Below are 17,272 nucleotides of genomic sequence, written 5' to 3' on the forward strand. Positions count from 1 at the left end.
GGCGTTATAAATCACATTTTAGTGTGCCTAGTACTCGGGAAATAGCGGTTTCGAACTCGTACTGTCCGCAGCCCTGAAGATAGCAAATGCTACGGGGCGGCTGGCCGCTTCCTTCCCGCTCCTAGCCCTTTCCTGCGCGATCGTCGGTCTTCCTGACAACATGTAATTACAAGAAACATAAGGATCTGTTTATGGAAAGATGCCCTTCCTGACGCCAAGGGTACAAGGGCCGCGATTTAAATCGCAGTATCCATCATTTTATATCAAAATAAATGTGTCTGACTTATGTATGCAGGAACAAGGTAATGTGTATTTTTTGCTGAGATAACATGATACTTCCGTTCACGTTATGCAAGCCGTAGCAGAAACTCACAGTACTGCTCCCATTTGGTCTTACAACTTGGAAGAGACAATATGCATAGAAAAGTTTATGATTTATTATTTTTCCTCCTCTCTTTTTTACATGTAAATATCTTAGGTGTAGTATCTAGCAACATTCTTTTCCGTGTGTTTCGTTTATTGAGAGAAAGAGTGACGTGCATGCGTATATCAGTGTCCTGGACGATAACCCGTGCTGTGATGTATTTGCAATTACTGAGCGTGTTAGCTGTGCGGTATGTGTGACCGAGCGAGTTGGCTATGAGGTATGGTTTTTCTAGTTTTTGATTTTCGCACAAGACACGGCAAGTCGTTTGAAGTTGTATGTTTGACATATTCATATTATCGTTTACTGAGCGATTTAGCTACGCGATATGTGCACAGTGTTTTTGCGTAGTTTTTGATTTTTACACTAGGCAAATCATTGAAATTGTACTTTTGCTATATACGTATCACCGTTTACTGAGCAAGTTAGCTACGCGATATGTGCACAGTGTGTTTCCGTAATTTTTCATTTTCACACTAGGAAAATCATTGAAGTTGTACTTTTGCTATATTCATATTATGGCTTACTAAGCGATTTAGCTACGCGATATGTGCACTGCCTTATGCATAAGATCGCGTTGTATGTTCGATAGAGACATAAAGCTTGACAGAGCAGGTAGAGGAGAAGGAAGTTATAACAGCCGCTGTCTTGGGCAAGCTTTTCAGAATTCGAGTCTTAGTTTTTCTCTTAGAACAAAAGTACACCAGACAGGTTGTATCGTTTATCGTGTTCTATTCTAGTCTTGTTATGTTTTAATCACTTATTTAATAATCTGAACACATCAATCAAAGTTCTGATCACATGTTGAAGTTAACGACATCAAGTACAGTGTTCGATACTAGTCTTGTTATGTTTTAATCCTTTATTTAGTGTTCTGAACACATCAAACATTGTTTTGATCACATGTTGAAGTTAACGACATCGAGTACAGTGTTCGGTTCTAGTCTTGTTATGTTTCAATCACTTCTTTTGTAATCTGATCTTCTTAAAATAAAGGTATCCCCTGATGTGTTATAAACACATGTTGTATCGAGTAGTGTTCGAATCTAGTCTTGTTATGTTTTAATCACTTATTTGGTGATCTGAACACATCAAACAATGTTCTGAACGCATGTTGAGGTTAACGACATCGAGTACAGTGTTCGATTCTAGTCTTGTTATGTCTCAATCACTTTTTTGTAATCTGCAAGTCTAAACATTCACAATGATTTTATGGCTGCAACATGTGCACACTCTTGCCTTGCGATGCATGCTCGATAGTGCTACGCCTTGACAGAGGAGGAGGAGGCGGAGGAGGTGGAGGAGGAGACCAGAACAGTCGCCGCTATCTTGTGTAATTAGCGTCGGGAAGGGCATCTTGTTGTAAACTAATTATAGTCCCTTTCAAGGTGGTAGATGAGAGGTTAGGTTCACGAATGCACTAAAGTCTTACTGTTTAATGATGATAGCTAACGGAATTTTTCAAATTGCCCGCCACCACGTGCTTAAGGTAGTAGTCGTAAAGATAGCAGCACGGTGCTTTGTTGATTAAAGATGGCACCTTGTCAAAACAGCACATAGAATTTCAAATTGCCGCCACCACATTTCAAAGGTAGTAGCTAAAGGTGGCAGCATGATGCTTTGTTGATTGAAGATGGCCGCTGTCAAGAAAGCACGTGGGATTTGCCTGCTAGCACATTTCAAAAGTAGTAACTAAAGATGGCAGCACGGTGCTCTGTTGATTGAAGATTGCAGCTAGTCAAAAACACGCAGAAAATGCCGCCAACACATTTCAAAAATACTGCCGTGAGGAGGGAAGCACTGATGTTAGCGATGCAAGATGGCGGATGGCAACTCTCAAAAAGCAACTGGATTTTAAATCACCCACAGCCACGATAAGGTTTAGTACCATAAAGAGGGCAGCACTGAGGTGAGAGATGCAAGATGGCGGATGACAGCTCTCAATAAGCACGTGGCCTTCAAAAGCACTTGGAATTTCGAATTTCCCTCCACCGCATGCATAAGGATAAGGCTTAATGCTGTAGAGATGGCAGCACGAAATTCTGTTGATTAAAGATGGCAGCTTGTCAAAAAAAGCACGTAGAAATTGACGCCACCACATTTCAAGGGTAGTGCCGTAAAGAGGGCAGCACTAAGGTTAGCGATGTAAGATGGCGATGACAGCTGTCTAGAAAAGACGTGGCTTTCAAAAAAAGCACGTGGATTTGTTTACAAACAAGAGCATATGGAATTTTTCAAATTGCCCTCTACCACGTGCCTAAGTTGGCAACCATGAGATTTAGCCCCGTCAAGATAGCGGCACTGAGGTTAGCGATGCGTTGTTGTTTAAAGATGGCTTATGACAGCTGTCAAAGAGCACGCGGATTTTAAATCACCCACCACCACGATAAGGTTTAGTACCATAAAGAGGGCAGCGGTGAGGTTAGCGATGCAGGATGGCGCTGACACCTGTCTAGAAAACACGTGGCTTGCGGTGGAAGCCTCTGTGGTGTGACCTGTGGTGGCAGAGGCGGTGGCGCCGCTCCCGAGGGCCTATGGAGTTGGAGGCGGTGGAGGCCTCAGCGGTGGGGTCTGTGGAGTTGGTGTCGGCGGAGGCCTCCGCGGAGGGGACCCCGGCAGCTTCGGCTGCATAATCGCTGACTTATACAACTAGTATTTGTTTTTGTTTTATCATCCTTGAAGGTGCAAAAAGGCTAGATTTCTTCAAAGCAGAGCCATACAGCCCATTATATCTTAGTTGTCGTGCCGGTGCCAGTTTTACCGAGAGTAACCTGGCTTTTACAGCGAGATCTAAATTGTCCCAGTTATAACTGATGCCTGAAAGAAAAGGGGAAAATAAGTGTCCGAATTCCGTAACTAATGGGACATGCACATTTCAAACAGCAGGTTTCCGGTTGTGAAGTGTATTGAAAGACTTCACAGCTAACAATATGTGGCCTGCACCTCCTCTCTTGCAGTAGTGAGCCCAGCACCGTATAAACTGTCACTTGGGCGGGGAACACTGACAAATAGGTACCATCCCAGTATTCAACGAGCAGTGAGATGTGTGTTTCTTAAGGAGGCTGAGAATGCTAAAGACAGGAAACAATTTTAGATTTTCGCCCTTCAAAATAACCTAAAATGTTATGATAAAGCTGAAGTACCACACGCCTTTTCACTCCGTTGGACTGCTGGAGTGCAAGAGAGAAAGCGGAGAGCCAAGGTTCTCGCTAGAACAGAGTGAAAAGTGCGAGAGAGAAAGCGAAAAGCCAAGGTTCTCGCTAGAGCAGAGTGAAAAGTGCGAGAGAGAAAGCGAAAAGCCAAGGTTCTCGCTAGAGCAGAGTGAAAAGTGCGAGAGAGAAAGCGAAAAGCCAAGGTTCTTGCTAGGGCAGAGTGAAAAGTGCGAGAGAGAAAGCGAAAAGCCAAGGTTCTCGCTAGAGCAGAGTGAAAAGTGCGAGAGAGAAAGCGGAGAGCCAAGATTCTCGCTACGGCAGAGTGAAAACTCGCTCTAACTGTGTAGTTGAAAGTAAATTTTTCCATTCTGAAGAGAGTTCCCTACAATCCCACTGTTCCCTATGGTTGCGTCTACAGTTTCACACTTTTAGTGTAATATGGCCGTCTACTGAACAGATCTTCTTCTTCTTCTTTTCTTCTTGGGGCCTCTAAATGTTATTTCCTAATTAGCGTCGCCATCTACTTAACACATAACATTAACAGTTAAGAAAAATCAATGAAGCTAAATCATATTACAATATTTCTCATTGTTTGAATGGCATGGAGAGCTTAAAGTGAAAGAAAATCATAAATGTTTTTCGAGACGTAGGAACTGTTTAATTCTGGGAGAATGGCCTTACAAGAGATGAGGAAATGGTCTCTGGTCAGTTTAAAGTTCTAGGTAGAGAAATTTCAGAGACAGGGATAAAAATATGCCAGTTTGATCTTTCCAAGTCTCCTCAACTTGGCAACCATCCTTAAGAGGATGTATAACTGGTCAACTTCCTTATTTCTAACCACCGAGGAAAAAAATATCCAAACTATCGCCAAAAGAAAAGTAAGAGCCACAATGGACATGAGAATGTAAGACTCTTGTCAATTACTACTCCAGTTAACCTATATATTAACATTGTTGCTACAGACCCTCCAGCTCTCCGTGCTCACCAAGGTCATCACACACATCACCTCACTCTGTCAATTACTCTACATACTGTGACAGTTTTGATAGGCTCTGATGGCACGAATATAAGAGACCGACTGGTATATCTTGGAGTTAGTGCTCTTTGCATTCATAGGGATTTCACCTGCGGACTTAGTACTCTTCTAATTATTTGTTAGGTCATAAAATAAGCCATAAGATTTCATACTGTGTCGGCGGTTTAGGAATAAACCTGTTTGCGAAAGAAAGAAAGAAAGAAAGAAAGAAAGAAAGAAAGAAAAAAGAACGAAAGACAAACGTGCCTCGCAAATGTTGCGATAAGCCAGAAGACTGCCGTCGGCTGTGTCCAACTTAGCAAACGACTAGTGATATTATTAAATAGCGGGCTGGAAAGGCAATGTGTATTCCAAAAATAATACTCACTTACTTACTGGTCGACCCTACAGTCCATTTAGGTCCTTGGCCTCCTTAATCACCGGCCTCCATTCGTCCCGGTTCTCAACTTTTCCTTATATTCTCTTAAGCCGTTTTTCTCGCCGGGTCGTCACCAAGTTATCCGCTTTTCCTGTAGTATGTCTTAAGGTATCCGTAACATTTGTTTTTTACAAGGCAGGGGAGTTAACCCTACGCCCAACCCCCAACCTGGAGGACCAAGGTATCACTCTTAGTCTGGATCATCACCTTAGACCTGTCCTGCTTGCGTGGCCCTACCAGGAGCATGTGCTCCCGCCGGCATAGCCCTAAGGATAAGTAGAACACGCAAGCCTCCAAACACACGGCAAAATGTATTTTGCCTTCGTCAGGAGGATTCCAATAATAATAATAATAATAATAATAATAATAATAATAATATTAATAATAATAATAATAATAATAATAATAATAATAATAATAATAATAATAATAACATTTCAGATTATTATCTTGCAAGTAAAACAAATATTGGATATTATTAACATAGTTGTGAATTTGACGAAGCTTCCGGCTTGAGCAAGCGCGTGCCCGCCAGCTGTTGTTGGAAGTAGGTTACTGGGTCAATGAGTCTTTCTTTACACGTCGTTTAGACGAAGGCCTTCGTTCGCTAGCAGACAGTCATTCTTCCTGCGGAATCTGGAGAAGTTAAAGTTTGCTTTCAAGTAAGTGGGTGCCCCGCAAACATATCACCTGGGGTATTCTGTTTGACAACGTGCATAAAATAACAGACGTCAAGTCGAGTTTCCTTCAGTACGTATTCTTTGGACAATATTTCCAGGAATTGGTGGTGTGACAAATTTATTAATTCTCATTGTGCAAGTTTCAGCTTGAAATCCAAGAAGAGGACAGTTACAAATTCGACATGGTGATGTTACCTAACACTGTGTGTGCTAGTGCTGATATGGAGGCTTGAACCCTGAGACTGTAGCTGACAGCGATGGGTTGAGAGGAAGCCACATGTATTTGTACCATTGACGACGACCAGCCGTCCAGCATCATGAAGACATCGAAAAGCCAAGTTGACACAATAGTATAATAAATATCTGTTCTGTAGTGAGATAGTTAAGTAGTTAAAATTGGTAAATGGTCTTGCATTTTGGCATAGTTGTGTAGTTGTAGTACTTTGTAGTATCAGTAGATGATCATCACATACTTTGTTTCCGTTAGACAGTATTGGATGATATATGTGATTTATTTAAAATTATGTTTGGCGATTCAATTGGTAATAATTCTTATGATTCCAGTTTATAAATTCAATATAGGCATAACTGGTGGAGAATTGTGTCAGGATTTTCGACTACGTACATTACATTTTCTCGGATTATAATTTCAAATAGTGTCTGTTTGAATATACTTGTGTGCGATCTTTAAACTTAAGTCTTGAAAATTATTGCATTTCTTTGAGCAAGAACCCGCTAACGTGAATGCAGAGGAGAGGTAATTAAGGCGAGACACGAGAACCGATAGATGGATTGGATCTTCGAGAATTCAAATATAATTTTTTACGCGTAGGACTAGTTGCGTGATGCTATAGTGATGAATTTGTGACATCCAGGGGCGGATCACAAATGTATCGGTTCGTGATTATTGACGTGGTAATTTTGTGTTTTCGAGAGAGATTGAATTATAGTGCATAATGGATGTATTTCTTCGAGAGTAAAGTCACGCCATGATTATAGGAGATGATTATTGATGCAAATGGCAGTTAGGTATTGTAATATTTTGAATATTCGTGTGATTTTGGATAATTAGACACTGCGTATATTTCATTTTGACTACGTCTTCGGTGAATTGTGTCTAATTAGGTTATATCCCGAATTCTCCGTAATTTGTAACTTTTGCGTTTATTCACAGTGGTTCCGGAACAGTCTTCGAGACCTTTCCCGAATGTTCGAGGACTTACATCCGGAGCATCTACCTGTATATTGGAGACCTTGAGGTACATTTCACAATGCTATGAATATTCGACTTATTCAGACGTTATGATCATCTTCCGTGATGCCAAATGTGTAAATATTGTAGTATATTTTGTAGATCTTATGGTAACGTAGAATTATAATAATGGTTACGATAGTTTGAGTTCACCTTGTACTTATTTATTGTCTCAGATGTTATTTTGCCATGTGGGCAGTGTTGTGGCGTTTCCGGAATTAGACTTCGAGTTAGGCAGTCCATTTGAAATGATTAAAATGATATTTCCAGACTCTAATTTATTTGTTTTATTTCGCTAATCCAGTAAGGAACTGGTAACTCAACAGACAATTATATCGTTGCGCCGATTAAGATTAAGGGGAAAATTATTGCATCAAATTATGTAACAATAAATTTAAACTTTGGGTAAATAACTGAGAATTTGATATAATTATTGTACAGAATTTAATTTTTCTTTTCCTTTTCTAATATTTCGGGCTGGATCATCGGAACCCAGATCTTTCAGTTAGTTAAATGAAACTTTGCATTAATAAATTATCGAAATTATTTCGTAACTTTGACTTGTTAGGACGAGATAGGGCAATGATTCATGTACCACCCCATTTGACTTACTTTGTTCGTACGTCAAGAGCAGCCTTTTAATTGTTATTAGCGATCATTTCTATAACCATATTTATTAAAGGATGACAATCTGAGACTTTTTATCTTAATAAACCATGCCATATATGAATTTTACTCCGTATTTTCTTTATTACATGCCACAATATCAATTATTTTCCTATGCATGCCACATCCTTGGTTATGTTACTTAGGCGTCCTATTTGCGAACTGAGCACCACTGAGGTGTCTCAGTGTTCTCCGACTGTTGACTAGATTAATGGGTACAATACTAACCTTCTCACTACAACCCTCCAGCTCTCCGTGCTCAAAAAGGTTATCACACACATCACCTTACTCTGTCAATTACTCTACATACTAACCTCCTCACTACAACCCTCCAGCTCTCCGTGCTCACTAAGGTCATCACACACATCACCTCTCTCTGTCAATTACTCTACATACTAACCTTCTCACTACAACCCTCCAGCTCTCCGTGCTCAAAAAGGTTATCACACACATCACCTTACTCTGTCAATTACTCTACATACTAACCTCCTCACTACAACCCTCCAGCTCTCCGTGCTCACTAAGGTCATCACACACATCACCTTACTCTGTCAATTACTCTACATACTAACCTTCTCACTACAACCCTCCAGCTCTCCGTGCTCACTAAGGTCATCACACACATCACCTCTCTCTGTCAATTACTCTACATACTAACCTTCTCGCTACAGACCCTCCAGTTCTCCGTGGTCAACAAGGTTATCACACACATCACCTCTCTCTGTCAATTACTCTACATACTAACCTTCTCACTACAGACCCTCCAGCTCTCCGTGCTCACTAAGGTCATCACACACATCACCTCTCTCTGTCAATTACTCTACATACTAACCTTCTCACTACAACCCTCCAGCTCTCCCTGCTCAAAAAGGTTATCACACACATCACCTCTCTCTGTCAATTACTCTACATACTAACCTTCTCACTACAGACCCCCCAGCTCTCCGTGGTCAACAAGGTTATCACACACATCACCTCTCTCTGTCAATTACTCTACATACTAACCTTCTCACTACAGACCCTCCAGTTCTCCGTGCTCAAAAAGGTTATCACACACATCACCTCTCTCTGTCAATTACTCTACATACTAACCTTCTCGCTACAGACCCTCCAGCTCTCCGTGGTCAACAAGGTTATCACACACATCACCTCTCTCTGTCAATTACTCTACATACTAACCTTCTCGCTACAGACCCTCCAGTTCTCCGTGGTCAACAAGGTTATCACACACATCACCTCTCTCCGTCAATTACTCTACATACTAACCTTCTCACTACAGACCCTCCAGCTCTCCGTGCTCACTAAGGTCATCACACACATCACCTCTCTCTGTCAATTACTCTACATACTAACCTTCTCGCTACAGACCCTCCAGCTCTCCGTGGTCAACAAGGTTATCACACACATCACCTCTCTCTGTCAATTACTCTACATACTAACCTTCTCGCTACAGACCCTCCAGCTCTCCGTGGTCAACAAGGTTATCACACACATCACCTCTCTCTGTCAATTACTCTACATACTAACCTTCTCACTACAGACCCTCCAGTTCTCCGTGCTCAAAAAGGTTATCACACACATCACCTCTCTCTGTCAATTACTCTACATACTAACCTTCTCGCTACAGACCCTCCAGCTCTCCGTGGTCAACAAGGTTATCACACACATCACCTCTCTCTGTCAATTACTCTACATACTAACCTTCTCGCTACAGACCCTCCAGTTCTCCGTGGTCAACAAGGTTATCACACACATCACCTCTCTCCGTCAATTACTCTACATACTAACCTTCTCACTACAGACCCTCCAGCTCTCCGTGCTCACTAAGGTCATCACACACATCACCTCTCTCTGTCAATTACTCTACATACTAACCTTCTCGCTACAGACCCTCCAGCTCTCCGTGGTCAACAAGGTTATCACACACATCACCTCTCTCTGTCAATTACTCTACATACTAACCTTCTCGCTACAGACCCTCCAGCTCTCCGTGGTCAACAAGGTTATCACACACATCACCTCACTCTGTCAATTACTCTACATACTAACCTACTCGCTACAGACCCTCCAGCTCTCCGTGGTCAACAAGGTTATCACACACATCACCTCACTCTGTCAATTACTCTACATACTAACCTTCTCACTACAGACCCTCCAGCTCTCCGTGCTCACTAAGGTCATCACACACATCACCTCACTCTGTCAATTACTCTACATACTAACCTTCTCGCTACAGACCCTTCAGCTCTCCGTGCTCACCAAGGTCATCACACACATCACCTCACTCTGTCAATTACTCTACATACTAACCTTCTCGCTACAGACCCTCCAGCTCTCCGTGCTCACTAAGGTCATCACACACATCACCTCACTCTGTCAATTACTCTACATACTAACCTTCTCGCTACAGACCCTCCAGCTCTCCGTGCTCACTAAGGTCATCACACACATCACCTCTCTCTGTCAATTACTCTACATACTAACCTTCTCACTACAACCCTCCAGCTCTCCCTGCTCAAAAAGGTTATCACACACATCACCTCTCTCTGTCAATTACTCTACATACTAACCTTCTCACTACAGACCCTCCAGTTCTCCGTGCTCAAAAAGGTTATCACACACATCACCTCTCTCTGTCAATTACTCTACATACTAACCTTCTCGCTACAGACCCTCCAGTTCTCCGTGGTCAACAAGGTTATCACACACATCACCTCTCTCTGTCAATTACTCTACATACTAACCTTCTCGCTACAGACCCTCCAGCTCTCCGTGGTCAACAAGGTTATCACACACATCACCTCTCTCTGTCAATTACTCTACATACTAACCTTCTCGCTACAGACCCTCCAGTTCTCCGTGGTCAACAAGGTTATCACACACATCACCTCACTCTGTCAATTACTCTACATACTAACCTTCTCGCTACAGACCCTCCAGCTCTCCGTGGTCAACAAGGTTATCACACACATCACCTCTCTCTGTCAATTACTCTACATACTAACCTTCTCGCTACAGACCCTCCAGCTCTCCGTGGTCAACAAGGTTATCACACACATCACCTCTCTCTGTCAATTACTCTACATACTAACCTTCTCGCTACAGACCCTCCAGTTCTCCGTGGTCAACAAGGTTATCACACACATCACCTCTCTCTGTCAATTACTCTACATACTAACAATCTCGCTACAGACCCTCCAGCTCTCCATGGTCTGCAAGGTCATCACACACATCACCTCACTCTGTCAATTACTCTACATACCAACCTTCTCGCTACAGACCCTCCAGCTCTCATTGGTCAACAAGGTAATCACACACATCACCTCACTCTGTCAATTACTCTACATACTAACCTTCTCACTACAGACCCTCCAGCTCTCCGTGCTCACCAAGGTCATCACACACATCACCTCACTCTGTCAATTACTCTACATACTAACCTTCTCGCTACAGACCCTTCAGCTCTCCGTGCTCACCAAGGTCATCACACACATCACCTCACTCTGTCAATTACTCTACATACTAACCTTCTCACTACAGACCCTCCAGCTCTCCGTGCTCACCAAGGTCATCACACACATCACCTCACTCTGTCAATTACTCTAGATACTAACCTTCTCGCTGCAGACAATCCAGCTCTCCGTGCTCACTAAGGTCATCACACACATCACCTCTCTCTGTCAATTACTCTACATACTAACCTTCTCGCTACAGACCCTCCAGCTCTCCGTGCTCACTAAGGTCATCACACACATCACCTCACTCTGTCAATTACTCTACATACCAACCTTCTCGCTACAGACCCTCCAGCTCTCATTGGTCAACAAGGTAATCACACACATCACCTCACTCTGTCAATTACTGTACATACTAACCTTCTCACTACAGACCCTCCAGCTCTCCGTGCTCACCAAGGTCATCACACACATCATCTCACTCTGTCAATTACTCTACATACTAACCTTCTCGCTGCAGACAATCCAGCTCTCCGTGCTCACTAAGGTCATCACACACATCACCTCTCTCTGTCAATTAATCTACATACTAACCTTCTCGCTACAGACCCTCCAGCTCTCCGTGGTCAACAAGGTTATCACACACATCACCTCTCTCTGTCAATTACTCTACATACTAACCTTCTCTCTACAGACAATCCAGCTCTCCGTGCTCACTAAGGTCATCACACACATCACCTCTCTCTGTCAATTACTCTACATACTAACCTTCTCGCTACAGACCCTCCAGCTCTCCGTGCTCACTAAGGTCATCACACACATCACCTCACTCTGTCAATTACTCTACATACTAACCTTCTCGCTACAGACCCTCCAGCTCTCCGTGCTCACCAAGGTCATCACACACATCACCTCTCTCTGTCAATTACTCTACATACTAACCTTCTCTCTACAGACAATCCAGCTCTCCGTGCTGACTAAGGTCATCACACACATCACCTCTCTCTGTCAATTACTCTACAATCTAACCTTCTCACTACAGACCCTCCAGCTCTCCGTGCTCACCAAGGTCATCACACACATCACCTCTCTCTGTCAATTACTCTACATACCAACGTTCTCGCTACAGACCCTCCAGCTCTCCATGGTCAACATGGTCATCACACACATCACCTCACTCTGTCAATTACTATACATACTAACCTTCTCTCTACAGACAATCCAGCTCTCCGTGCTCACTAAGGTCATCACACACATCACCTCTCTCTGTCAATTACTCTACATACTAACGTTCTCGCTACAGACCCTCCAGCTCTCCGTGCTCACCAAGGTCATCACACACATCACCTCACTCTGTCAATTACTCTACATACTAACGTTCTCGCTACAGATCCTCAAGCTCTCCGTGCTCACCAAGGTCATCACACACATCACCTCACTCTGTCAATTACTCTACATACCAACGTTCTCGCTACAGACCCTTCAGCTCTCCATGGTCTGCAAGGTTATCACACACATCACCTCACTCTGTCAATTACTCTACATACTAACCTTCTCTCTACAGACCCTCCAGTTCTCCGTGCTTACTAAGGTCATCACACACATCACCTCTCTCTGTCAATTACTCTACATACTAACCTTCTCACTACAGACCCTCCAGTTCTCCGTGCTCAAAAAGGTTATCACACACATCACCTCTCTCTGTCAATTACTCTACATACTAACCTTCTCTCTACAGACCCTCCAGCTCTCCGTGCTCACCAAGGTCATCACACACATCACCTCACTCTGTCAATTACTCTACATACTAACCTTCTCGCTGCAGACCCTCCAGCTCTCCGTGCTCACTAAGGTCATCACACACATCATCTTACTCTGTCAATTACTCTACATACTAACCTTCTCGCTGCAGACCCTCCAGCTCTCCGTGCTCACCAAGGTCATCACACACATCACCTCACTCTGTCAATTACTCTACATACTAACCTTCTCGCTACAGACCCTCCAGCTCTCCGTGCTCACTAAGGTCATCACACACATCACCTCACTCTGTCAATTACTCTACATACCAACGTTCTCGCTACAGACCCTCCAGCTCTCCGTGCTCACTAAGGTCATCACACACATCACCTCACTCTGTCAATTACTCTACATACTAACGTTCTCGCTACAGACCCTCCAGCTCTCCGTGCTCACTAAGGTCATCACACACATCACCTCACTCTGTCAATTACTCTACATACTAACGTTCTCGCTACAGACCCTCCAGTTCTCCGTGCTCACTAAGGTCATCACACACATCACCTCTCTCTGTCAATTACTCTACATACTAACAATCTTGCTACAGGCCCTCCAGCTCTCCGTGGTCAACAAGGTCATCACGCACATCACCTCACTCTGTCAATTACTCTACATACTAACGATCTCTCTACAGACCCTCCAGCTCTCCGTGCTCACTAAGGTCATCACACACATCACCTCACTCTGTCAATTACTCTACATACTAACCTTCTCGCTACAGACCCTCCAGCTCTCCGTGCTCACTAAGGTCATCACACACATCACCTCACTCTGTCAATTACTCTACATACTAACCTTCTCGCTGCAGACCCTCCAGCTCTCCGTGCTCACTAAGGTCATCACACACATCACCTCTCTCTGTCAATTACTCTACATTCTAACCTTCTCGCTGCAGACCCTCCAGCTCTCCGTGCTCACTAAGGTCATCACACACATCACCTCACTCTGTCAATTACTCTACATACTAACCTTCTCGCTATAGACCCTCCAGCTCTCCGTGGTCTACAAGGTCCACAAGGTCATCACAAAATCACCTCACTCTGTCAATTACTCTACATACTAACCTTCTCGCTACAGACCCTCCAGCTCTCCGTGCTCACCAAGGTCATCACACACATCACCTCACTCTGTCAATTAATCTACATACCAACGTTCTCGCTACAGACCCTCCAGCTCTCCGTGGTGTGCAAAGTCATCACACAGATCACCTCACTCTGTCAATTACTCTACATACTAACCTTCTCACTACAGACCCTCCAGCTCTCCGTGCTCACTAAGGTCATCACACACATCACCTCACACTGTCAATTAATCTACATACCAACATTCTCGCTACAGACCCTTCAGCTCTCCATGGTCTGCAAGGTCATTGCACACATCACCTCTCCCTGTCAATTACTCTACATACTAACCTTCTCGCTACAGACCCTCCAGCTCTCCGTGCTCACTAAGGTCATCACACACATCACCTCACTCTGTCAATTACTCTACAGACTAACCTTCTCGCTACAGATTCTCCATCCCTCCGTGTTCACCAAGGTCATCACACACATCACTTCACCACGACTTACTTAATAACAAACTTCACATTCTACGTCAATCCTAATTTCAAATCAAATCAAATCAATGACCACTGATATCCCCGTGTGTGAGGAGGGCGTAGTAGAGGACACACGCGGTATCCCTCGCCTGTCTAAATGGGTAAACAGGGCTATCTTATTCGACCTCCTTTGGGCAATATTTGTTCTTCTCCGGCACCGACTTATGTTTCGAGGCCTAGGGAGTCTTCCATCTTGAGGCCCTTTAATCCACACTCATCTTTCTTTTGCCGATACCTTCATTTTCGGTCGTCTTCCATCTTGAGGCCCTTCAATCCACACTCATCTTTCTTTTGCCGATACCTTCATTTTTGGTCGTCTTCTACCACCCTAATTCCCCATTAGCATATGAAGGACTATGTAACCTAAATCCCATTTTGGTTTTAACCACATTTATTTTTAACTAAACTATATCGTTTTTCACCGAAGTTTCTCAAATTACTTATCTGCTTTTACCACCGCGAGATCAATAATATTCCTTCATCTATTTGGTTCCGTAATTTCCTGATCCACCTCTTCCTAACAGATTAACTTAAATTTCTGTCATTCCCATTACCTTCCGTTGGTAAATATTGATCACGCACTACAATGACTCTCTTTTATGTGTCATTAGCCACATCGTTGATCAAGTAATTCCGCGTCTGCATCACTCTATCCACGTGTGTACTCCCCAATAACATCATCTCTAAAGAAGAGACCTACACATAGATCTTCATGGTTCTCATCTTTAAATTTTTCATAGCTTAAATGTTGTTTTCTTTCGTCCTATCTCTACAATAAACACTCCAGTTCAGGAAGAAATTTCCGCGTCATTATATCATTTCTTAGCCATGATTCAACTCCTTATACAACAACTGGTAAATACTTATATCTGCTGAATTATATCCTTTTCCTTACAACCCCACCCCCCGTTGCCTTGTCCCCAGTATATTATAAAGCCCTAACTTATACATACACACGCACTACAAATCTCACTCCCAGTCTCCCACATACCTGCTGCTTACTTTCATTAAGGTACTGCTCCACTCAGTATCCCTCCTAGAAAGTATCGCTCTGATAATAAACTCCTCTCCCTTCAACTTCTTAACAAGATCCCACACTATGTTGGTAGTTATTTCTGCTTCATACCAACATGGAAAACTACCACACAATCCTTACCCTTCTCTTTCCTCAACTTCGGTCATAACCTAATTCCTTTACCTTGGTTCCCTTTCCTCCACGAGCCTAACTATAGAGTCCTCAATGACCAGATCCTCGACCCCATACACCTCATTAGATCCCCTCCACTACTAGTCTCCCTAATCTCTTTGATGTTTGCAGATCCTACTTCCTCCTCCATTTACTCATCCTCGTGACCCTGTTCCATCTCTTCTTGCCCTCCTCTACGGTGCCTTTCATCTTGCCTCCCACCTTCCTGTAACACTTTCATTTTCCCTCCGTGTTTTACCAGCGGTGACTCACGGATACCCTCGTGAAAACTCCCCCTGACTTCATCCCTTTGTCCACAGTTTCCTTCCCCTTAAAATATTAGCATATCTGTCTTTCGGAACTTCCCCTCCCACCGCACCCTGTACATTGTTCCTGTTCTCCGTCAAAAGCCTAAACTGTTTTTCATACTTATCCCATATCTCCCTCCAGTCACCTGCTCTTCGTTTGAGCTATGATTGTCCAATCTCACCATAAGCTCCGTAGAGTAACGGTTAGCACAATTACTTGCAATGCAAGTGGGCCCACGCTTTTTCCCACTACTTGGAGAAATTTTAAGTTAGCAGGACTGCAGGTATGTATTTAAATATGCTCACCTCCATTAGGAGTGCTGCTGGAAAGAACTGCACAACCTCGAGTCAATGACACGAGTTTCCATTATTTACTTTAAGCATTCTTCTGAAACACCACATTTCAAAGGTCTCAACTTTCCTTCTCTGCTTACCATGTTTCTTCCTCATCCAGTCCCACGTTCCAGACAAAATACTTCCACAAATGCTATCCTTCGATATATGAGCTGCTAGTTTCTTCCGTCATTGGTTACGTTACTTCCTATCTCCCCAAATTCCTCCACTTCCTTAATGAGTAGATGTCTAGGCTTATATCACATTCTTCACCAGACCTTATCTACTACATTCCACTGCTCTTGTCTAGGATTTTTTTATTTCCTCCAGAACAATAACTACTCCTTCATATCCCGTATTGCCTGCTTTATATCCACATCAAAGTGTAGGAGAGGGAGACTACACACCTGCTTCGCTCGCTGGTGGATTGCTGCTTCTCTTACTCTGAACACTGCATTTTATGATATTCTTCGTCCCCTGTAATTAATTCCAATCCTCTCAAGAATTTCATAACTCGTAGTCTAGTCTACAGTATCGAATACTGAGAAGTACTAGCTGATAGCCACTGGATACAGCGGAGATACCACTCACAAAGACTGGGGTCCTACTTCTTTGAGTTAAGGTATACCGAGTGTGTATTAGAGTTTCATTACAACGATCAGGAACTACAACACTTGGTCTTACCGTGTACTGGTGGATGTACAGAAGTCACTGAAACAAGCTGCTCAATTTCACTGCTATCACATGACCTTCTTTCTTGGCGGACATTCACGGCTAATTCCCATTGGTTCTCCGTCGATGTCAATCGCCGCGTATCAACCTGTAACGAATATTGAACTCTTAAGACATAGAAAATTATAGCTTACACTTAGTTGACAATCCACTGCAATTCCAAAGTGAATATTGAAACAATCGAGCCTCATCACACTCGTGCACGTCACAAGAGATGCCATTATACCCAA

The 17,272-nt window shown here is 43.2% G+C and overlaps 1 protein-coding gene across 1 annotated transcript in view; it reads right to left on the reverse strand.

Moving 5' to 3' along the window:
- Positions 1-17,272, reverse strand: part of LOC136886132 (uncharacterized) — a 35,439-nt gene that overhangs the window by 6,934 nt on the left and 11,233 nt on the right. The window contains exon 3 of the mRNA XM_068230881.1: positions 16,995-17,130. Within this exon, the coding sequence (XP_068086982.1) occupies positions 16,995-17,130 (136 nt within the window). The remainder of the gene's footprint in view (positions 1-16,994; positions 17,131-17,272) is intronic.

This window comes from Anabrus simplex, chromosome X, assembly GCF_040414725.1.
Source record: "Anabrus simplex isolate iqAnaSimp1 chromosome X, ASM4041472v1, whole genome shotgun sequence".
In the NCBI taxonomy this organism is placed as follows: Eukaryota; Metazoa; Arthropoda; class Insecta; order Orthoptera; family Tettigoniidae; genus Anabrus; species Anabrus simplex.